This window comes from Rhyacophila brunnea, unplaced genomic scaffold (genome assembly GCF_057557595.1).
Source record: "Rhyacophila brunnea isolate RB1 unplaced genomic scaffold, BYU_Rbru_1.0 scaffold_12, whole genome shotgun sequence".
In the NCBI taxonomy this organism is placed as follows: domain Eukaryota; kingdom Metazoa; phylum Arthropoda; class Insecta; order Trichoptera; family Rhyacophilidae; genus Rhyacophila; species Rhyacophila brunnea.
This window is the reverse complement of record NW_028232774.1, coordinates 16,916,485-16,942,093: the sequence shown is the minus strand read 5'-3', so window position 1 is coordinate 16,942,093 and position 25,609 is coordinate 16,916,485. Positions and strand designations below refer to the sequence as shown.

General features: G+C 30.7%; 1 protein-coding gene across 1 annotated transcript in view; it reads right to left on the bottom strand.

The window, feature by feature from the left end:
* Gycalpha99B (guanylate cyclase 1 soluble subunit alpha 2) overlaps positions 1-25,609 on the bottom strand; it is a 245,936-nt gene that overhangs the window by 23,133 nt on the left and 197,194 nt on the right. The window contains exons 6-9 of the mRNA XM_085960885.1: positions 22,567-22,778; positions 21,498-21,772; positions 12,190-12,374; positions 8,445-8,624 (exon numbers count right to left, since the gene is read on the bottom strand). Coding sequence (XP_085817011.1) covers positions 8,445-8,624; positions 12,190-12,374; positions 21,498-21,772; positions 22,567-22,778 — 852 coding nt within the window. The remainder of the gene's footprint in view (positions 1-8,444; positions 8,625-12,189; positions 12,375-21,497; positions 21,773-22,566; positions 22,779-25,609) is intronic.

Here is a 25,609-nt window from a genome sequence, read left to right as displayed (position 1 = left end):
ATTCATCACTTAGGAGCGAACATGGTAACATAAAAGTGTTTAAATGAAGAATTTTCTTTCCGGTCTCTATTTAATTTTAATATGCCTCAGAGTTTTTGTTTATAAAAAATATCGTAAAAAATATTCTGTTTTCTTCAGATTATATTTAATATTTTTCAAAACGGAAAATTGTGTCAAAAGCACACAGCAAAAAAAATAAAATCGCTGAGTCATAATTCTAATTCAATTATCATTGCGTGACTAACCGTTCAAAAAAATACTCATACCTTTTCTGACAACTTGTAAAAAACCATTAAATGTAAAAAATCGTTTAACGTAATGAAAAAAAATACCTAATGAACAATTTGTAAAGGCGCTTTTAGACAAATTATTTGTACAATATTCATATCTCAGGGGATAGGAAAATTAACCTGTATGTACACATTTTTTATACCATTGATAATTTCCTACTATTTAACTTGACGTTTTAATGATAATAGAAACATTAAAAGCGTTTTATAAAAAAATGTTAAAATACAATGGACTTGTTTAAATACATTTTAGTATTATATTATACACTATTATATTTAAATTAAATATATTTTTATATTATATTTTACTTAATAAAAATATAATTATAATTTACTTAATATTATTTTTACTTGTACATATATAATATTTACACCCACGGTGGCCGCGCGGCTAAAGCGTTGGACTATCATGCCTTGGGTCTCAGGTTCGAATCCTGGGTCTGGCAAGTATACATATTGTTTTTTAATTTGTGTGTGAGTCAGGGGGTATGGACCTAATAGGTTGAGCAAGTGGCTTACATCCATTTCTCGTAAAAAAAAATCTGTTAATACAAACCTCTACTCTGTGGAGACCCATATGATCCTATTAGGATCGGAAATGGTGGATAATAATAAGTATATAGTATTAATCGAGAATCAGATTTACTACGTAGTGAATAGTACTATCGTAGTAGATTTTTGGGTTTCCATCGTGTGTCTTCTTCCTTCTTTACTCGACGTTTCGGGCTCGTTGCAGAGGCCATTATCAAGAGATGATATGTGTTATGATGAAAATGAAGTGTAGGTATGTGAATGTAAACATCGCTCTAAGAATGTCAAAAGGAATCCGATTAGCTAAGAGCAAACGTTGCTCAGAGTAATCTGTCAATCGTTACGACCAGGGATACCGGCTCGAATATTGGATTTTGCTAATAGTGCCGAAACGTCGAGTAAAGAAGGAAGAAGGACACACGGTGGAAACCCAAAAATCTACTACGATAAAACACAACCGTGAAAGCCTCAAACATTATATGAATAGTACTTATCAGTAGTATGGCTTAAGTGGTTTTGGAACAGAATTATTTAGTCACGTAGAGGTCTGATACACTGGCTTATTTTGACGCAGCTTACAATGAAAAAAAATCGAATTTCAAATTATCCAAGTAAATCCATGCATTCCACAATTTATAATTTTTATTTCACACATTATTGTGTATAATATTGCTATATGATTAGGTGGCATTTAATTAAATTTATTCACATTCGACTACTTGCATTATACGTACATACTTAATGACTGATTTATACTGTTTGGAAGGGTCTATTTAAATTGAATCTGTTTCGTTATTAGCATCAAATAAACTCGTTACTGGTTGAATGTCAAAAAAGAAATTGACGATTTTCTTATCTCAAAAATTAGTGATAATATTTTAGTTTGCCAAACTATTGGTTTAAAACAAGGTTTTATTAGGTTAAGCTGAATGTAGTTTTAAAAACCCCACTTAGATAATCAATAAAATTTTATTATATAGCAGATTTACGTATATTTTTAATCGACTATAATTACATGAAGCATCTAATATTAATTACAAAAACCAGTAAATCCACAATTCAATATTAATTACGATTTAACGTTAGTCTATTTTCTTATAGCATTTTATTTTCGAATAAAAACACTATACAATTTTCTAATAAGTAGCTGATTGATTAACCCCTTTGCAATAAATTTATGAAAAAAAATCTGGAAATAGTATTTAAATTTATTTATTACTATTATTAATAATTGGTTAATATCTAAAAGATTATGTTATTCTGTGCTTTTGCGCATTAAATCATAACCTAAATATTGTGTGAATTTCATATAAATATTATTTACTTAAGTGTTTTTTGTTAAATTTTGACCATTTATGTGACTTATCTGATTTTGTTATTTTAAGCACATCAAATTATTTTTACATTGAATCACCAAAAAAATACAAATTTGCTTATTTAATTATTTGCATAGTTGCCAGTCACATTATTTTCGTTATTTTTTTCTTATAAATTTAACTCTTTATACGAAAAACGTCATCTACAGGGCAAGATAGGGTTTTAATTACCATAATGACAAGAAAACAATTAAAATCACTGCTTTATATGGCACGATTGAGAAATAATTTTAAATTGCAACTTTTTATGTACCAGTCATTTTTTTGTCAAGCTAAATTTACCATTTTCTATATTCGCTATTGGTGGCTGCACATGAGGTGTTTGTAGTGCATTTTTTTTTTAATTCAAATTGATTTATCAGTCATTTTAATTTGCTGTTATTTATACTCAATATTCATAAATACATATACAAATTTATATAAAATAAAAGTTTTATAAAATCATCTACTTTTGGCTCTGATATATATTATAAACCAAATAATCCTTTTTATAATCTTTCGATAAAATCTTGAGAAATATTTCGATTATAATGGTTGAGTACTTTTAAAACCTTAATAATTTAAAAGTCTTTAACCTAATAATCTACTAAGTCAAGTAAAATCTCCAAAAGCGGATTCAGTAAATAACAAATCCAGTCTTAGCCTTTTTTGAGTCTCGATTATCCTTTATTAATTCCAATCACGCTTAAACCGATCTGAATATAAAATAAAAAATTGGAAAATCGATGAAAATTAAGGAAACGGAAAAGGCTGCAATTAAATTTTATCATACGCTCTTTTTTCCTCTACGATGGATTAAATGAAAATTTTACAGTGTCAAATAAATGACCATTATAAACTTTTTACAAAGCCATGCTGTTAGCCATTAAATCAACGCATTGTAAATTATGTTTGAATTTAAAGACATTTACCTGATAATTAAAAATGGAAATAACTATTTATTTGTGGATTTAAAAACGATCAAATCCCTTTACTGGGTAGTTACTGTATTAACCCCTTTTGTATGTTGAGGTTATAAGCAACTTAAACAGGTATCGTATTTTAATATAAGTATGATTCTATTGATTGAATAAATAATTTAAAAAAAAACTTCTTAAGATAAACTAAGAAAAACTGTGCATGCTGATGTACTCCGCTGAGTAAGAAAATGGTAGTTAACTTTTTTGTATTTAAGTATGACGACGAAGAACTATTTTAAAACACAAACGGTAGTTTCCATTTTGATAAAATTTGGCAAATCAATAGAAATGTAATATCATATCTTTCACATATTTTTATAAAAAAAATATTCATTAACTGTTGCTGTATACTTTTTTTTGACCATGTCTGATCCGAAGAGTGGAGATTTTGTATTAACAGTTTTTATTTTACGAGAAATGGATGTTCGCCACATGCTCAACTTGCCTCAAGGTCCTCTGACTTCAAACATACATTGATAAACAATGTGTATTTGCCAGACCCAGGATTCGAATTTGGGACCCAAGGATTCAACGCATTACAATGGATTAACCGCTTGGCCATCGTGGGCCGTTTTTTAATAACAATACCGTTTTTAGAAATCATATATTTAAGAAAGAAATAAGACATCTTAATTATTGACTTTCCAATCTTTTTTCAAAATGGAAACTGCCGTTTTTGTTTCTATAGCCTCCACTTTTTCTTATGTCAAAATCAAAACATAAAATACAAAACTTTTTCATTCTTTCTATAATGGCTTGCATAATAATAGTATTAAACAAGAACAATATTATATTGTAGGACAACAAGAACGTTTGATATTTATATCTTTTGATGCAATTATTTTTATCTCAAAAACATTATTATTAATATTTATCCACGATTGCTAAAAATGTTTTCTGTCTGACAAAACTTTTCTTGGAGTGTAAGAAAAATGATTAAACACCTACTGCGATGAAATATTGTCGCAGTAAGTTTCTTTGAAATTGTCTTTGCGTATTTTGTAACCATTACGTATACATATTTTATGTCTCTTATTATTTTTCAGGCATTTTATTAGCATTTTTATCAGGGCGAGCATAATTGAATTTTTAAATGTGGCGGTAAAATAAAGTAATGCGATTCTTTAGAAGTGTTTAGGGGGATTTTTAAAAGTGTGTTTTAAAACTTTGGTAAGTATATTATTATATTTTCATTGAATTTAACTAAAGATTGACTAGGTCTTTTGGCTTCAATGATATGAAATGAATTTTAACAAAAAAAAAATACCCACGACGGCTGTGGGGTTTTTGCGTCGGTTTATAGTGTCGTGACTCCCAGGTTCGTATCCTGAGTCTGGAAAAATATATACATATTGTTTTAAAATTTATATGGACCTAATAGGTTGAGCAAGTAGCTAACATCCAGTTCTCTTAAGGGGGATGCTTATACTATCAGAGGCGAAAAGAGGCACCTAACGGAAAAATACGAAGCTTAAAATTTGAGATTTTTTTGATAATTTACAATTTCAACTATAGTAATTAATAAATATGTATCTGAAAACACTAAAAAGATTTTTTATTTTTTTTTTAAATTTAAAGATAAACTGGCAATTGTAAAAAAATGTAATAAAATGTGAATTCGTTGCAGGGTCAAAACTTATTATTACATTATATTTTATGGCCATATTTGTTAATAAAACTTAGTTTATTAAGTTTTAGATTTTATGTGGTGTAGATTTTTGACTAATTCATCGTTTTAATATTTTTTATATATATTTTAAAAAACATCGATTTTTCAAAAAATATAAAAGTGTATAACTTGAAATCCTTTTTATTTATATCAAATTTTATTTTAGGCATGGTCACAATGTTGAAACTCGAGTTGATATAAATAAAAAGGATTTCAAGTTACACACATTTATATTTTTATAAAAATCGATGTTTTTTAAAATATATATAAAAAATATTAAAACGATGAATTAGTCAAAAATCTACACCACATAAAATCTAAAACTTAATAAACTGAATTTTAATGATAATTATGACCATAAAATATAATGCAATAATAAGATTTGACCCTGCAACGAATTCACATTTTATTACATTTTTTTACAATTGTAAGTTTATCTTTAAGTTTAAAAAAAAATAAAAAATCTTTTTAATGTTTACAAATACATATTTATTAAATAGTACAGTTGAAATTGTAAATTAACAAAAAAAAATCTCAAATTGCAAGCTTCGTATATTTCCGCTAGGTTCTCTGCTGGCATGCGTCTACCCCTTAATGCAAACCTCCACTCTGTGGAGGCCAAGGCTTGAACAAAAACAATGCATAAGTGAGAGTGAGAAAGTATTCGGTACCCTTATAATCTCTGCGACACGCGCTAAGATAAAAAGTTTACAGATCTGGGAGATTGTTTTCTACGATATAGCCGGCAAATCTTAGCTTATTGCATAACTATAAGCGTCAACAACCGTGTTGCTAAAATTGCTATTTTTTGTGTTAAACATAAAGTCAGTGGTAAATATTTTTAGTTAATTTAGTAGAAAAGATCGTTCTGTGGGTTGTATTAAAATATGGTAGCCGTACCGATAAGCAAGAAGATAGTATTACGTTTCATAGGTAAGTTGATATATGTTCGTGATAATTTATTTGTATATTATTATATATTTTAAAATCAGTGACCTAGTGTTTCTTTAAAATAATTTAAATTATGGATATATTTAACTAATGGTCGCATTTTGACCGCTTAAAAATACTTTACAACGTAAAAAAAATAGAAAATTATACTTTTAATTCTGAGCGTCTAGTGCGAGCACATTGGGCGAGCACTAGCAAAATGGTCTATGGTCTCGAACATTTGTAGGCGAATGCGTTTGATCGCCCACAAACCAAACGCACGGCACGCGGCTTCATTTAGCAATACAACGGGTGGCGTCTAGACGTATCTATAGTCTATGGCGGAGGCCCATATTATGATCCTATTAGGATCGGACATGGTTAATTGATACTATTTCACGTAGGAAGATTTTTATGACAAATAATAAAAGAGTCAACACAGTATAAATAATATACGGGCTCAAATCCTGTCGGACGTTGTATTTTTTTTAAATGTGATTTTTTTCTAGTGGGTAAATATATATAATATATATCTGAAATATTTTCAAGTTTATGTTCAATATGGGGTATGATATTATGTAAACAACGTTTCAAGATTATCAAAATTATACCTAATTTAGTTGACACACATAATATCGAGGGTATACTGACAGAAAGCATTAACTCATTAAAACAAGTTCTGAGATAATCGCAAAATAGATTTTATTATGATTTAAAAACATTTTTTCTACATTATAAAGACTAACCCTTATGGCAACACACAATATACAAGTCCTGTATTTTGTATACGCAGAACGCATTAGGTCATTATCATGCTTTCTATCAGAATAAAAAAATAACAATATGATTTAATAATGTTTTTATTTTCTCACCATCATATTATATGCCTTTGTGCGTTTTGCCAGGACGTAGAGCGTAAAATTGTATATATTTTGGCATTTAAAACAGAAAAACAGCAAAAAGTAAAATAATGTGTTCTGTCAGTATACGCTCGATATTTTGCTTGTTAAAATAAAATATTACTTTCGAACGTCATTTAATGAGTATTTTTTTATCAAGGGTAGGAATGATTAATTATTATTGTGAATAAATTTGTGTTCGTAATGAATTAAGTTATTCTTTGTAGATAACTGAAAGCAAGTAATTGATAAAACATGTTTTGTGAGTGAGGCAGGCTTTAAGATAGTTTACGTAACTTTTCTAGACTTTGAGACTTCTTGCGTATATGGCCAAATCCCGAGAAAATTTATACCATATGTTTGTATTTAACATTATATAATATAATATTATACAATGTATAATATGTACATGTGTTTGATCCGTATGGCAAAGTTTCTGACTCCTACAACTGCCTCTTGATAAATGACAAATTAGTTTGCTCTTAAAATTATAATTCGAAGCTTTACCTTGTCGAATATAAATTATGCTTTGCTCCTATGTTGGCAAACTACTCTGATTTACATGTGTTGTTTTAAACATAAGATTTATATTATAAATTTGTTATAATATTCAGTAAATACAAACTTCACAGTGAAATATAATATTATACATATCTAACGTAAGGTAAAGTATTGTATTTAAAATAACATAATTACGAAGTACTAGGTATTTATTATTATTGTATTCCAAAATTATTTAATATTAAATTTGGTAATATAATATGATTTTATTGTAATATAATATGCTTTGATTGTAGTACCGATGTATTTAGTCAGAAAAATGTGACTTTAAATAAATTATTAAATATTATTTTATTCTAAATGTATGATATACTATCGTTATCTAATCAATAGTTTAACCACTATCATCAATGCTTAATGATGCCTGTACATTTTTATAGATTCACTTGCACCAATAGTATGTGTTAAAAACTATCGCGATAATAACTGTTTACACGTATAAATGCTATCTGTCTCACCATTTTTTCTTCAAAAGTAAGCAAGACACGATTTTATTATTATTTGGTACCATTTGACAGGTCGTGAAAATTACTTAATAGAAAAAAGGTATGAAAATTATTATTTCATAAAAAAAATGTTGTCATAGTAAGAAAATAGTATCCCATTAGAATAGAGACAAATAAAATCATGTTTATATTTGACATATGTAAGGTTTACTGGGTAAATTAAAAATAATTTACAAATACATAGTAAAATTATAATGAAAAATATGAGATTAATTGGAATTCATTCCATTGTAAGTTTTAACCACAGTTAAAATACAATAATATACTTACTCTATATTACATAAAAAAAAATAAAACAAATATTACTAAAAATGGCAAATAGTTATATTTCATAAATTATTGGCAAAAAAATAGTTCTCACGCCACAAAGCTTATACAAGCTTAATATAAATCAATTGTCGTCGCATTACTTTCTTTTAATAGACAATAATATAGCAGGGCATGTGGTCTAATGACAGTAATGTAGTGGAACTGTGGTGTAGTAACAGAAGTGTAATAATAAAAAAACACCCAGCTTTTGGAAAACTATATAAATATATTGTGACTCACCGGAAATCAAACTTGGAAGAAAGACTTTACACACTGAACTACGCGAGGTAAGTACCGAAGTGGTAAAAAATATTATAATATTATTACTACATACCAATTACTGTTTATATTTGATTTGTATTTTTTTCATAGCTGTACTGGTGATATAAAATTGGTTAAATATATTATACATACCTGTGCTCTGGCTTGTTCGCCAACCAAAATGACGTCTCTTGTTGCATCATGAAGCGGTATGTCAGATATAAAAAGCCCCCTCCCTGTTAATCCTTCCAGGCCGTCAAGGAAAGGTGATCCGATAAACAGCAAGGAATCCGATTCTGGGCAAAATACCATCTGCCCTTTCAATTCTAAGCCCTGCGAATAAAGGAAAAAAGAGAATTTTGGAAATGGCGATAGGCAAAATCTATATACATGATATTATAGCGTAGGTATAATATGGTGACCTTTTGAAATCAGAAATAGAATATACGAATTTGAACTATTTCATATATTTAGGTTTGAAACAGTACATAAGAATAAAATAATACTTATGTACATATTATAAAGTATTTATAAAACCATGATGATAACATTTACCTTATTATTTAAATAGACAAATATATACGTTTAACAAGAATACATAATTTAAAAAAATATAAAGAGTACATTCAGTAGGTATTGAATAAAAAATATTTAATAATTTATTTTTTAATAATTATTCATAAGTACAAGTACCATTTATTGTAATCCATTATAATGTCAGTAATTTAAGTAGATAACTTGATTAATTACCTTAGCGGTAACGGAATTTGAACCATCTCAGATAACGAAGTTGTTAGGACTAATTTTTACAGTCAAAAACGGATCGGTAGGTTAATAGATAAGAGCACTCACACCTAAATAATGAAAAATTTGAGTTTGAATCATGTTCGGTACATTTTTTTCCTGGAATTATTTTCACATAATAAATTCGTGGGGTTAGGTACTGCCAAAAGTTGTTAAGTCTGGAAATCATGTTATGGAGTAATTGAAATTTTAAGTTTGCCCTTGTTATGTTCTATCTATATGTTCAATTACTGTATTTTGATGGTTATTCATAGTCAAAACTAATAAATTAATTTTATAGAGGCGTTCCGGTTCTAAAGATTTATTCAGTGTAATGTATTTGTCAATTCTAGAATAGAATTTTAAATTGTCAAAAAGTAGTTGTCAAAATGAAAAAAAATATTACATAAAACCACGTATAAATGACTTCATTGTGTCACTAAAAAATATGATTGCTTGTTAGCAAATAGGTAGGGTTAAAAAAACTTTTTAACACTGGATGAGCTCCATAAATTGGATAAATTGCCTAATTTTTTTTCTAAATTATGCGTGACTGTGTCATTTTAAAAGCTAATGGGACCTGAAATCACTGAAAAGGTAAGAAGTTTCATTTTAACTTGTAACTTTATACCATTAAACGAGGGAAAAAACGAAATTAAAAGTTTTAAGCACTTTTGCGAACAGTTGTTAAAAAGCACCAGTTTGCTTTTATTTGGGATGTCCTCATGCAAATAAAAACTTTGTGTTTTTTTGCATTTTTTTTTTACAAAAAAATCCCAAGGACTATCGTTCAATGACTTTATATTTTCTTTTTCCTCCATTATCTACCACGCCTTGCCATTCGTTAACAATTTATATAATATATAACGTGACGTAATGAACGTTATACGTCCTTCAAAACCGTATTGACGGCGTTCCAAAAGTAACTTTCCAATACCTCGACTGGCGTGCACTAAAGTGTATTGCAAGTGAGACTGTGATTTATATAATAACTAGCTGACCCGGCGAACTTCGTACCGCCTCAGAATCAATAACCTTGTGTTAACATATTAGCTGAATTAAATTCATTTTTTATTAAGTTAAAATGAATATTCAAAATGAATTAAGTTCAAAAAATTTGGAAAAATCAAACCAAATATTACCAAGGATTACATAGTTTTGGTTGGTTCAGATTTCGAAGCATGATGACTACTGAGCCAACCTTCAGTTGTAAATTGTGCGGTGGCAAGCCAGAAAGATCCAATGAGTTTAAAAATTCAGTTGGCTAGTTGGTTGCTTCGTCTTCGTTTGTACGAAAGTAGTGGTCGCGCGGGGGTGGCGCGCCGGCATCTTGCGAAACTCAAACGTATAACCGTGTGTAAAATGTTCGTAGACATGAGGTAACACATGTCTTCAATCAAAAGGAAAACCTGGTTATGTATCTCTTTATTCACCTCGAGATCAGGATTCCCTGAAACGACATGAATTCGATGTAAAATGTCTTCTGACATGTCATCCTTGTAGTTGTTCTACAGTTCAGGTGGATTCGATGGGAAGCATCTCGAAATAATGATAGCAAATAATGTGCGTATCTGACTTAGAGATGCAGAAACAAATACTTTAGCGATTGTCATGTCCCAATAAGTATCATTTTCAAGCAAATTGAGCTTTTGACATGTAGCACAAAATGTTGGGCACACTACACCATTGACAGTTCGAAGTGATTCAAATGATGTCGGCCCACGAACATTTACCAGCAACAACCGCAAGTAGAATCATTCGCCATTCTTCGGATGAACTGTGTAAATGCGACCAAGAGCATCAGTAAAATGCACATCCGGATGATCAGGAACCGCATCGCCTTGCTTTCGACGTTGAAATTTCTTCGATGAAGCGTTCCAAGTGTAATAACGTGGCATCTTAGAGTAGAACAACGTTCGTGCAAACGGATCGCTTTGGCAAATCGAAAAGAAACTGGTCAATGTTGGCGCTGGAGATATTTCAGCACGTTGAGCAACATTCGATGCGTTAAAATAAACTTGTTGACCATTCTCCAGACGCACCGCCAAATGTACAGCAGTGGGATGACGTTCATGAATGGGGAATGAGAGAATACGCCAAATTGCTTCATTGCAGCTCACATAACGACCAATTTGATAGTGCGTGATTTCATCGTTGGTATTGGGAGTTTGAACGCCAAAAACTACAATATCGCTGCCTTTGGTGACATATTTGCAGATGTATTTGATGGACTTCACTGAATTGCAAAACTCCACGTTGCAATGCCCCTTGAATGTTTTGGAAAAAAAGTGGCGAATACGGAATAATCCAAGTGTTGTCGACCACGATATCGTTTCACTTCATTTTCGTTGTGATAGTTCTACCGTTATCATTGGGTAATCGACGCCGATACAGTGGATAACCATCATTGGCAGTGATAGTCTCCGCCGTTAAGCTTCATGGATAACGCTTGGAACACTTGCCGTCGACCATGCACGGTGATTGGGGGTTGATGGCGCCACATTGTCCATGAATCATGTAAGTAATTACAACATCATGTTGAAACTATCTGGAGCTTGACGTGGTGAAAACGTTTACGAGTACATTACAAGCAAGGTATATGGGAAATATATACATATTAATCATAATAATGATGTAAAACAATTGTAATTTTTGCAAATATTAAAAAAATAGCAAATGCATAAAAACGCAGGATGAAGAAGTAGGTTGTCTGTATTTTAAAGTATTTGCTGATTTTATTTATTTATTTATTTATCCGAAAAATATGTTATTACACTCGCATTTAGGTATTTAATATGTATCAAGTAAACAATAATATTTCCATAGTGAATAGTTATTAGGCATTCAATGACTAAACCTCTAATTGTTAACATAAAATAGTAAATTTCAATATAATTACATTGAAAAATCCACTTACTAACTAATGAGTTTGGTATAATCATGAGTCAATTAATTAATATTTAATAATAAGATAATATTTAGACTGATTATCAACTTTTATATCTTTATTTTATTTATTTTCTTCTTGAGAAAATAACAAATAATGTTATGTTTTTATTGTTAAAATCAAGGTTGATACATTTTTTTAATAAATTATATTATGAACTTTACTTACATTAGCAGCACACTGGCCTTTATCGCTTGGTATCTTGAGAACAAAGACGAATGGCGTATTAGCTCTTTGGAGGATGTCTTTGAAGGTGAGGGAGATCCCCCGCGGTCGCTGCAGGCTGAAGTAAGTCGGAAGTGTGGTCCCGCAGAGCGGAAGTGCATTGCCGAATAGTCGCATAAAGCCGGCTCCTGGGGATATAGACAAAAGCGATATTAAATTGTCCAACTCGGGTATTGCAGCATTCGAAAATAACTAAACAAAAATAATGTACTTGTGAAAACTATAAATACGAAATATGTGTAATTAAAATTCACCACAATATATTATATTATAAGTAAACCACTTCCAAATTTTTTAACTTACATTTCGAGTGATATATTCTACTCATATAAACACTATTAGCTGATGATTGGGTAAAAGATTTAATGTCCTCATGGGAATAAGCAATTCGCAACTCTACAATGAATGTGATGTTTTGGAAAACATTGTATATATAGCAGTACAATGCCCTAAATATGAAGGACGCAGAGTACAGTTGCAAATTGTGCATATCTTTGAGAGTGTCGATGAACTGAAAGGTGCCCTGGCGGTGGGTAGCACAGAAGATCTTAGCAGAATAAAATTGTTAAGTTCTTTAACAGAATGTGATTGAAGGCCTCATCTGCGGATCCTCTTCTAGATAAGAAGAGGCGATATGGCAGTGAGTCGCACTGAAAGCTTTGGTAAAATCATAAAAAAAAACTGATGATTGGGTGAAACAAAACCGATTCTGATATTGGTAAATTTTATATATAATGTTGTGTATTATTTGTGTAATGGGTTAGGGGGATGTGTGAAAGTCGAAAGTTAGGAATTTGGGTGACTTTGCTAGTTGAACTTGCAAAAATTTGTAGACTTTGTAGTAAAGCTGTATTTATATCGTTATGATTAGGAATTCCAATCACGGGATTCCGAGCTATTTTCGACACCTATGAATCCCGGGATTGATAAACATAATCCTAAAACTTTCGGGATTGATTTTTTTATCAATTTTTATGGAAAATAAAATAAAAACGAAAATATAAAAGAAAAAATACTTTTAATAACAAATAACTACATTAGAAATAAACTGAGTTTGAATGAAGTTTGATTTATACCCATGTGTAAGTTGCCGATTCATTTTATTTTTTCACATGAATTAATAAAAATGAGAAAGGTTGGAAAAAAACAATGCTTCGCACTATTAACAAAGTAATTTAACCATGATCTCATACGTTTTACGGCAGTTTCATATTTCGTCGCTATAGGATTTGTTTCCCGAATATCCATTTTTGTCGAAATAGACATTTTAATGCAGTTCAATTTCTTTTATCGAACTCTACCGAAATCATTTATAAAAACAATATATTTTTATCTAGGAACAGAGATATTTTTTTAAAAAACCCGAATACGCCATGTTAAGTTACAATTACTCCGTGGTATTCTCCCGAATGTCCAACTATTCGTACCTGAATATCCAAGTTAATTTCGCTCGAAATATATCTCTGGCTGAGTGTTTATTTCCCGAATATGACTGTTAGCCAATCAAACCGCGCTCACGCCGTGCATCTCGCTCCCACATTCACGCTGTCTAGCTCTAAAACAATCACGCCCACTTTCATATTTTTCGGCCGTCCGGAGACTTCTTTCAAATTTCGTCTTATTGATATTGTTTTTAACGTTACTATTGTTTTAATAGTGAATTCATCAAATTTGAAGAGATCATTCATAGCTGATACATCACCAGTTCGCACTGAACTTACAGTAGAGTTGTGGAAGTGAGTATTTTATCCTAAATAACTGCATTTTGTTTTGATAAATGACACAAAATCCCAACGGTTATATGAATTCTACAGTATGACCCGGCAACTACTATGACGTAAAAAATAATTATTATTTCAAATTATTATTAATCAAACATTGTTTGTCTTTATTTTACTTTTAATCTAGGTACGATATTCTATTTCTCGTATTTCTATGAAAATAAATGCGATGCTATTATTTATTTTTGAATGCGCTGATAGTTAATTTAATTTTATATGTATGTTAGTAACTATTTATTTGGTGGATATTATATACTTAGGATATTGGTACCTACCTTATATTAGCAGCCAATGGTAATTAATTTATACATGCTATTATTTTGTGTTGTTATTCCTTACAATAGTAAATATATAATATTTATTTGGTGGTTTGTAATAAGTTCAATTATCAATTATAGAAATATATAGATATAATAATATACAGATATATATAAATAGATATTTTTTTTTTTGGAAAAAGTATTAATATAAAATTGTTAGCAAGTACGAGTAAGTACCATGATAAAATATTGGAGAAATGACCGTGACGTCGGTTAGTAATTGAAGTAGTAGATACCTTATAATATATTTTCTCATAAGTGATTTTTAAAAAATATGTAAGTATGTTCAATTATTAGAATGGTACATTCTTAAATCTTGTGAATTATTCGTTCAATAAAAAAATAGTTAATTACTTAAAAACTATTTTATTACTTAATCCGAAAAAAAATCGCAAAAGCGATTGCCGCATGTTATTATTACATACGAACTTGGATAATTACGATCATTAAGTATTTAAATAGTAGAGGTAATTATTAACAATTATCATGTAAATAAATATAACATTTGAGGCGCGTACTTTTTGACCACTCAGTAATCTGTGGGAAGTGCAGCAATACGCTACGGTCTTAAATCCCGAACGTCCATGTTTTGTCCCGAATATCCATTATTCTGAGAGAGCGCTAAAAATTTCCCGAATATCCACAGTGAGTACTTGTAAATAAAACGCATTTTCTGTGCATTTAATGATTTATACTAGTATATTATTCTTGGAATCTATTCTTAGATAATGTTGCAATCATACAGTATAGAAAGAATGATTGATACATCTACTGATATTAAAATATACGACAATGAAATTTGTTTTTCGTCTCCTGTAAAATTGACATTTGGTCTATTCGGGAAACAAAACCTATAGCGACGATTTGGCTGACTAATTAGATTTATGAAGCGGAAAGGCCATAAGTACACCATAAAACCTCGCTAACCCATTCATTAAGTCTTTACTATCAGAAAAAGCAATCTTATATTAAATTCACATTATTATTTATATTACGATATTATTTACTCCATTAAACTTATGTATTTCCAAGATTGAACGTATACAATATTAACAATAAATGTCATAAATAGTATAAATTATACTAGATTTATTTTGACTAATTTTATCAATGTTATTTGTAAATATAAAAATTTTATAATGTAATTATAAAATAATATAATATTATAAAACAATGGAAAAAAATGCTGATCCCAGGATTGTCAAATTGTATTCTCGAACTCCTGGAAGAATTTCAGAATTTCGGCTCGGGATTGGATTCCTTAGTTATGATGTCTTTTCTTTTCTCACCTTAAAATCATATTTTTTTATATTTACACGGCACTATTTTTCTTAATTACCTTGTATAATTTATTGTTTTTTATTTAAAGTAATGTATTGTCTGTCTATCAGTAGAAGCAATGAAATAAATTATCGTAGTAATTTCGTAAATAAGTACTATTTTGATCTTTAAAATATTCCGAAAATCAAGGCCATTACAATCATATAAAATCCTAAAATCCTCATGTACCCAGTATTGATAATTGAATCAGAATATTTATCAATCAGGATATTAGAAAGATGGATTTGCGTAGGTTCATCAGCACTTTTGAATAAAATAGTATTTAGAAGTCGAAATATAATGAGGAGTTGAATCTACTATTGAGGCGACACTAGTACGCTTACGTCATATAAGTAAATCCAGAGACTGCATGCATTTAGTGCAGTAGGGAGTTACTAGCAAAACTCGTAGGTACCTATGTGCGTATCTTTAGACGGTAAGATAATACCTCTGACTGAAACTGATGGATGAATTATGCTATTGGGGATTTAAGGATGCAGTCAGTCAACGACATGACGTCAAAGACATGTCAGTCAAAGCAACTAGAAAGCATCACCACTGGATCAGTTTCTCATGTATTTCTATTACAAAACAACTGAAACTCTGATGCCGTTCAAATGATTTCTATGGAACTTTTGTTTTATCAGTCTGTATACCATAACGGGATTTGTGTATGTAATTACGATAATCGACGTTTATATTCTAACTTTAATCAACTTGTATAAAATTTGCGCAATTATACTCAATTTTAATTAACTAGTGATGATTATCAAAGTTACGGCTTCTAACCATTTGGGGGTGCCATAAAACTCAAGACACCAAAATAAAAAGGATGCTGAATAATTGGTTTGTGAAATACAGATCAATATTTTAAAGTCCGTTTATTATATAAAATAATAAACATCACATTTAAATGAGTTTTCTCCGGTCAGTAGGTATGTGATATTTTATAGTTATTAAACGGTAATACATACTACTGGATAAAAAATATCATTTTTTTTTATAATTAAATATGGATATATCGCACCCCTAGTTTTAAACTATTACAAGTCGAAAAAGTGACATTTTGAGTTAATAATGCAGAATGGTTGAAAATATCATTATTTATCTGGTCAAAGACTATCACAAGTCTAAATGAATTCTACGGAAATACAGGACAGAAAGAATAGTCTATAATTTTTATAAATAGTATTATGTGATATTTAAAGACTATGCTATTTTGAGTTGTTATAGTCTTAAATTAGGATTCAAATTTTTAGCGAGTTTAAGACTATGACATCTTGAATTATCATAGGTCAGGAATGGACAAAGTAAATAAAACTTGTGTTGTGGTCACACTGGTGACTTGCCATTCTGAAAACATTGACAATTTGACAGTAGTTTGTTGATAAACACAATAATAAATAAAACAAACAGTGATGAAATCATAGAAAAGGATCTCAGAGGAACACGTGAAATCGTAAGAAAATTGATACCGAATTAAAACAATATGTTAGAGATCACATCGAATGCATTCCTAGGGTAGACTCCCACTTCCTGAGCTCAAACTTTCAACCATGTCCAATCTAATAAGATCATATGGGCCTCCACGTGTGGTTTGTAATAACATATTTTTGTTTTTTACGAGATATGGATGTCACCCACTTGCTCAATCTATTAGGTTCATACTCATACACAAATTGAAAAAAAAAATATGTGTACTTGCCAGACCCTGTATTTATATTAGGAATCTATGACCCACGACGCTACACCAGACTAACTACCAGACAATTTATTGATGGCTCTTTAAATTTAGCAACACTATAGGCTATACAAAGGAAAGTGTCGACAAAATGATCGACCTTTCGTGAAATTATCTCACTATTCTACGATCTTTAATACAGAATTTAATATTAGGCGCTTTCAGTCAAAAAACGATCGATGGTCAGCACAGCATACTTATACAAATTTAAATGATGCACAAAAAGCAAAACAATTAATTGCAGTTCTCTCATAACCCTGTGGTAAAGTCTCAAACTTCTATTACACCAGAAAACTTGCAACATATTTCACAATCTTTGATATTGGTGAGAAAAAGGGTTCTGTTGTATCTGGAACGAAGTGACTCCTAAAAGAGATTCTAATGAAATTGGTAGTTGTATTTACACACCATTAATTGAAAAAGAAATTCTAAAAAATAAGAATGTGCATTTTTGGTCCGATAATTGTGCTGGACAGAATAATAATAAATATTTAGTTGCGTTGTATTTATTATTGGAAACAGAAAATATAAAGTCTATAACGCAAAAATATTTGACCACGGGTCACACCCAAAATCAGTGTATTGCGATGCACTCACTCATTGAAAAAGAAAAAAAGAGAATGCTAAAAGTGCTCCAGTCTTCATACCAGCTCAATGGATACCCATTATAGCCATGGCTGAAAAGAATGATGAACCTTATAGAGTTAATGCAATGGCAACTGATGATATATTTGACCTGAAATTGCTGTCCGACGAGCTGGGACAAAATTATGTTATAACTTCCGTAGGTACGAAGGTAACATGGCAAGCAATCAAAGTCATGCATTTGAAAAAAGAATCACCGTATAGTTTTTTCATTATTTCCAATTTTATTGATTCTTCATACGAGGAAATTAGTATAATGCATCGCATGACGGGTCGTCCGGTTCACATGAATATGATAATTTTACAGAAAGCTTATAATGAGCCACCAGGAATAACCATGCAGAAAAGGCAAGATCTTTTAACTATATGCAAAAGAATTGATACCGATGACGTACCACGATTTTTACAATAATTTGAAAGTCGCTAATAGTACTCAAGTGGCAAGAAATGACTTGGTTCACGAAGAAAGTGATGGAAATTACTCTGATTAATTCTAAATTATATAATAATTTTCATTAAGCCGCGTTGACACGGTCCAAGTACGATCCAAGTACACTTGGACAGAATGCCATCCAAACGCATTTGTATGAGACAGCTTCATACAAATTACTCGGATGCGCACTTGGATGACGGCGTCCGATCCAAGTACACTTGGATCGAGTGCCATCCAAGTGACAGCTTCATACTATTTATTCCTATCCAAGTGCACTCGTATGAGACATCTTCATACTAATTCCTATCCTAGCTACTTGGACCGCGTCCTACTCATCCAAGTTAACTTGGATAGGAATAAATAGTATGAAGCTGTCACTTGGATGGCACTCGATCCAAGTCTACTTGGATCGTACTTGGGCCGTGTCAACGCGGCTTTACATAATATGCAAGAATCTTGGAAAGGTAATCATAATATTATACAATTATATATTTTAAAAATTCGGTAGGTAGGTATGTGATGGTTTACCTGTTCCAGTTATTTTATTTTGAAATAAAAATTTCAAATAACCATTTCGTTTATTATTTTACTTGATTTGCATAATATATTGAAGAGATTTTATGTTGTTTCATATAAGTTTGTATTGTGTGCATGATGGGTTATTTCAAAATTTATCAAAATAGTCCAATTTTAGACTATGACATTTCAAAAAAACTACCAAAAATATGTGTTCTGTATAATTTTTCAATATAATAATAATTTCATACAAAAGTACAAGACCTAATACACATTGAGCAAGAAAATCAGTTTGGTACATACATTTTTAGATTTAGTTGAGGGGGTTTGAATCTTTGAATCCAATTATCTCAGAATGCTGTTTTTTGACTTGTCATACTTTAAAACTAGGGGTGCGATATGTTACATGTGCCTAAAGTGCAAAATTTTCAACCAGTGTGTGCTTCCCGTAATTACATATGCGTGTGAAACATGGACTCTAAGTAAAAGAACGATCCAAAAACTTAAAGAAGTATAACGTGGTATGGAGAGGTACGTGCTGGGCATAACGCGAAAGAACAAGGAGTTCGCTAAAAACCTCAAATGGATATAAACTGTACACATAGCTCAAAAAAGGGACAATCTTTGGACAAATCTAGTCATCTAGTTTTACCCGAGAGGTACAAAACGTCCGCAAGTAGACCTAGAGGCCGCTGGATCGATGGAATGATTAAGTTCTGCGGAAGTACGTGGCAATGCAACGCACTGCACCGATAGAAGTGCATACAGCTTAAAGAGGCCTTTATCCAGTAGTGGGTAGATTCAGGCTGATGATGTTGATACGTTACATATTTTTTTTCTAGTATGCGTGTTTATGAACTGATATTATGAATTTTACATTTTAAAATCTTGTGTATTATAATAATTCATGGAATAATTATATAATATTTTTTCCGTAAAAGAGAACATCAAACCAAGCATATGAATAATTTTCAATATTAATACTGTTTTGCGACTTCAGTAGAATTTATAAGAGAGATACAAAATAATATATTTATCTTGCAGAAAAAAAATATCCGGCGATAAAAAACTTTTTCGATTTCGGAAAAGAAACGATTTCTTCTTCTCAATCGAAAATTTCGCTCTAAAGTGACAAGGCTCCAACTTTATATTTATTTTATACCAGAATATAAAGTGATGACGAAATACTTGAGCTTAAAAATAGCTGAGACGAGCATCGGAAACTTGATGGCTTGAATAAGGGTTCACTAACTTGAACTTTTGAAGGGAGTAGAAGTTTTTGTAAGTTCATACAATATGTGTAAAATGAAATTCTTTAAATTCTCAACACGGATTTTGCATTATCGTTAATTTTAAATATAACTAAGTATATTCTTTCAAAAAATAATACTCATTATCGTATCAAGATAATTTATATGTTAACATATAAAATAGTTATTAAACGAATAATCAACCCTTTTGGTCCTTAAACTGAATCAAACACATATTATGCATTATTTTTTTATAAACTTCCAGCCTGAAAGACGGCTGCTTTATTAATTTGACCAATGTGCGTAATATTGTAAAAATAGTATTGTTTATAATTCAGTCGCCGGACAAATTTACTTACTAAGTGTCAACTATAATTCATTAACGTGCCAAAATCAGACTACATGTCTTTGAATCAATAAGATGATTAAGTTCTGATGTAGTACATAGTAAACCAATCAGGCCGCCACATCCTGAAGCGGGCCCCCAGGCTAGGATGCTTGGCGAGCCCTTTGCCTACCTAAGTTTAAGAGTAGTATGATGTTCTACAGTAGTGTTTCCTAAATGGAATTAAACAGAACCCAGGGTTCTATAAGGTAAAATTAAGGCCATTTCGTGTATTTTTAGTGATTTTTTGTGTTTTTAAATAAATCCACTCGAATTATTCAGTCATCGGCACTTGGCATCATTATATTAAAAACACTGATAACGACCCTTTTTTTGGTATCTAAGTAACATGCAACCGTTCGCCATAATTGCTAAATAGCCATTTTTATTAGTCATAAAATACATTAAGATAGTTCCTATAAAACCTACATTTTTTGAATTATCAATTAATTATATTTATCATCATATCCATCACATCAAACTTCATCCCACAGACAAATAGTTTAAAATATTTAAGAAAAATAGCGGCTTTTTTACTATTGGAACAAATTTGTGGTGTGTGTTTATTTCACTTAATTGATCGATTAACCACGCCGGGCCCCTTAAGCCCGAGACCCCTTGTGGGGGCCATGAAACCAATACACAGAACTGAGAGGAATGGAATTATCTTGGAGAGCCTTTTATTTATCAGTGAATTTCTCCAGAGTAATGATGATAGTAATAATGATTCAGTAATATAGTAATCATAATAAATTTGTATGTCTGACGAAAATTAAATAAAATCATCTAGCAGAATATGTAACGTCTTGTATGGCACTAAGAAAATTGCAGTGATCGACTAAGAATAAATTACTTCTGACCTAATTGGACGATCTCCATTTTCCTATCGATGACAAAGTGCCATGGAAATGCCTTGCAGAAGCTGGCGACACCCATTCTGAGGTCGGCGGCATTCGTGGAGATTTCAGGCGTCGACTGCCTGTCGTCTCGGGTGACGACGTCGCTCGAATCGGCGTCAGAATCCGCGCCTGCGTCACTAGATACTGTTGATTGGGTATCACGGGGAGGGATTGGTGGTGGAGGTCTTCCTTTTGAAGGTACCGGGGCTGCATGGGGTATTGCTGTGATCTCGTACCTATTAGAAAATAAGAACATCTTGTTTAATATACTTGTTCATTATCAAGTAGACATTAAAAAAATGATATATTATGAACTGGATACCTGCGGGTCTATTCTATACACAAGGCGACTATCGACCGCTAATGATTTTTTCTAGTGAGTATAATATGCATGAAATATTTTCAAATTATATATATTCTTTCAATAAGTACAAGCGTTGACAAATATTTTTTTTACGTTTATTCTTTGGTTGATATTTAATGCGTTATTTATTGCAATTATTCAATGTGTCCTTAAATAATTATTAATACATACACATATTATAAACATTCATTTTTATATAATTATTTTTGCTTTACATAGGAGCTAAATTGTTATTTCATATAATATATCAGTTTGAGGCTGTGAAAGTAAGTCATAAAATTTTAATTTTAAAATCTAACATCTTAAGATAGGTAAGTAATTTTCTATTATAACTTTACATTATGCAACTTCAAATCATACAGTTGACATTACGGTATGATCTTTCTGTTCAATAAATAATAGCGCATCTATATCACTATAATTAAAACAATCAAAACAATGCAATAATAATTTATGTTGAATATTGATAAAATATTCTGAAATACAATATTATGAGATTACGTCATTATTATTCAATTTCATTCGAATTTCATTTAAATTTACGATCACCCTATATATTGTGTTAAATTATAGTATACGTTAACACAAATTAATACATTATACAAAGCAAACCATTGATATTCAAAGGCAACTACTAAATACCAAATCGATCCAATATCCACTCACCTAAAATGCCTCGGGTCATTATGATATCGGCTGAATTCTATGACCGCAGTCGTATTGTAGTAAATTTGTGCAATAGCTTTAAGGCTACCGACCAGTAGATAAGCTAATGGCTCCCTCTCGGTCGTGAAATGGAGTTCGATGCAACCATGTCCCACGGGGGTGCATACAAATGCAGCTTCGTAGTCTTGCGATGCACTTTCTGATGCATCGTCCTGTTGATAGAAATATAAATAATTCAATTATTCATGACATTCAAATATTTCTACTTTCATATGTGGTGAAATTTCCAGGCGTTTCAAAGCTGTCTACTTTTTATTAGCAAATCTATCCACCTAGACACTTACATATTATTTTAATATTAATAAAATCATGCAATCTATTGAAAAACCAAGTTAATAGTATCAAGGTAATAATGAATAAATATCGCACAATATGTGTATAGTTAAATCTTAAGTAGATAAGCAAGTGTATATCAACACCAAATTTATTTTGTTGATCACTGTGTATTTAAAAAAATAACATCATTAATGAACAATAAAATTTTCTCAATAATTATTATTATTTTAGCCTAACCTTTATTATAATGTGCAGTCAATACATAGAATAATTAATAATGAAGCAATGTTGTACACATGTATATAATAATAAATAACAACGTGAAAAGGCGACGTTAGTCGAACACATGAATAATGAGAAATTCATATGATTCACAAACTATTTAACGCGTATGACAATATATTTCTGTATTTTTCACATTTTTCTGATATTCTTACTTTTTTCCCATGTTTAATCGTAAGAAGATCATCTGCCTCCACAGGATAGAGGGTGTATTTTTTTTGTTGTTTTTACGTTGGTTTACGAGAAATAGGTGTTTGCCCCTTGCTCAATCTATCAGGTCCAAAAACATATTGAAAAATAATAGATGAATTTGCCATAGTGAGCGTCAATATCAAACCAGAGTATTTTTTTTCCCGTGGAAGTATATTATGTACTAAATAAAAATATTTCAATTATGTTCATGAGGAGTAGTGTTTATTTAGTAGTGATTTATTTAATTTATTTATCTATAACTATATACTAACCACTTAAAAGCTCACCATGTGCACGAAAAACACGTGTTTTATACATATTTTGTGGTGAATAAGTAATGAATACATTTTATAAATTAAATTTTATTATTTTCTAACACAATTTTCTTGATAAAATAATTGTTTGATTATGTATTTTTGAACCAATTGAAAATATCTTCACAGATAAACAAACCATTTTGACATGACATGGATTATTTGTCAAATATTTTATTTTAATCACTATACAGTGTCATAATATAGAGTTACTTTAAAATCTTAAATGAGTAGAGAGCTGAAAGTCAATCGAAAATTGCTGGACAACTATAATCACACAGTAGTTAGTACCAACATGTATAAAACGTCTGATGGTAGACACGGTGAGATAGTTAAACCATGTATTTACTAGAATAGAGGACAAATGGAGCAACATGTCGCGGGACATAACGCTTAACATCTACGTCAATGTCTCGCGAACAATGATGTCGCAGAACATTTTGCTTGTACACTAGTTGTCGCAGAAATGTTACCCATGAGGTTAGATTGGTCAGTGCTGCGAACATTATTTACTCTAATTTAAAGTTTATCGAAACGCAAGAGAAAGAAAAGGTGGTGAGTGTTGAACTACTTACTACAAATAGAAAGAATATTGGTTATTCGAATGACTCTTGTTGAGTTATAATATGTTACACACCTGTCTACACTCACCAAAATTTGACGAGTGATAGACGCGCAATACGTGCGATTACTTGCGAAGCGACAACATGCAGCATGTCTTGTGTCAAGTAGAAATACAGCACTATGTTGCGCTTTATGTTGAGGGACATTTTGACCCCTAATGAATACGAGGCTTTAAACTCTACGGAACTAAATTGCAGTGTAACCCACAGTAATAAGAGAAATATAATCACCTTAGAGATGCCTTAATACAGTATAATTATGGCTGACTATTTCCGACTGGTTTACAACTATATCTATAGTTTGAAAAATATTACTATTCACTTAGTTCACTACAATATAGTGGCTGTTACTGTCATTATTCAAAGTAATAATTCATTTCATCGCGGACTTATTATATAGTCCTTTAATTTATGGTGTACTATTATTCGTATGCAAATAAAATGACGCAATCAAGTTAAGAGCCAGCTTTCATTCATTGTTACAAAAAGTCGCTATTTGAAAACTGTCACGCCTATAAAAATTCTCTTGGGTCAGTGAAATCCCACGTTTATAGCTGAACAGTATACAGAATTAAGGCAATGGTACGGAAGAAAACAGAAAATAGGACACGATGGTGTTGTAAATTTGATGCTGGTTAAAATGCATTACATTGTTTAGTCATTTGTATATTTTTGTAACACCTATCCTTTGAGAGTCCATTATATAGCCGTATCTAATTATAATATAAATATTTTAGTTCCGGTACAAATCAGATAGTTTTTGTTTTCTAATTTTATTAATCAATGGATATAGTTATCATTAAAATACTACAATCCATTAATAATATCGTCTCTGTTCTGGTAGAACACACTAACTGGAGAATACTTGTTTTGAGTAATTTGAAGTTGTTAAAATGTTTGAAATAATGGTCAATCATATGAGTTTATTAAGTAATCTTAAAAAGGATGACTTCAAAATAAAAACTGTTTATTTATTAAGAAGGTTTCCAGTCGGTAAAGTTTGAAAAAAGGAATATTTTGGTACTAACTCAATATGTCACTTTTTCGAATTAGTGTCTTCTGCCAGAACAGTGACGATATGATAATACAGTTAACAGTGTCGATATTGACCAATATCTGTCCATTTCATAATAAATTTATCGATTTAACTGATAGTGAATCTAAAGTAGACGTTATATTCACATATACGTTTTAATGTATCGCTGAGTTTCAAAACCTGCTATAACACTTTTTGGAAATAATTAAGACATATATATCGTTGGATTCGTTTTTAAAAACTCTACATGAAAATTGTAT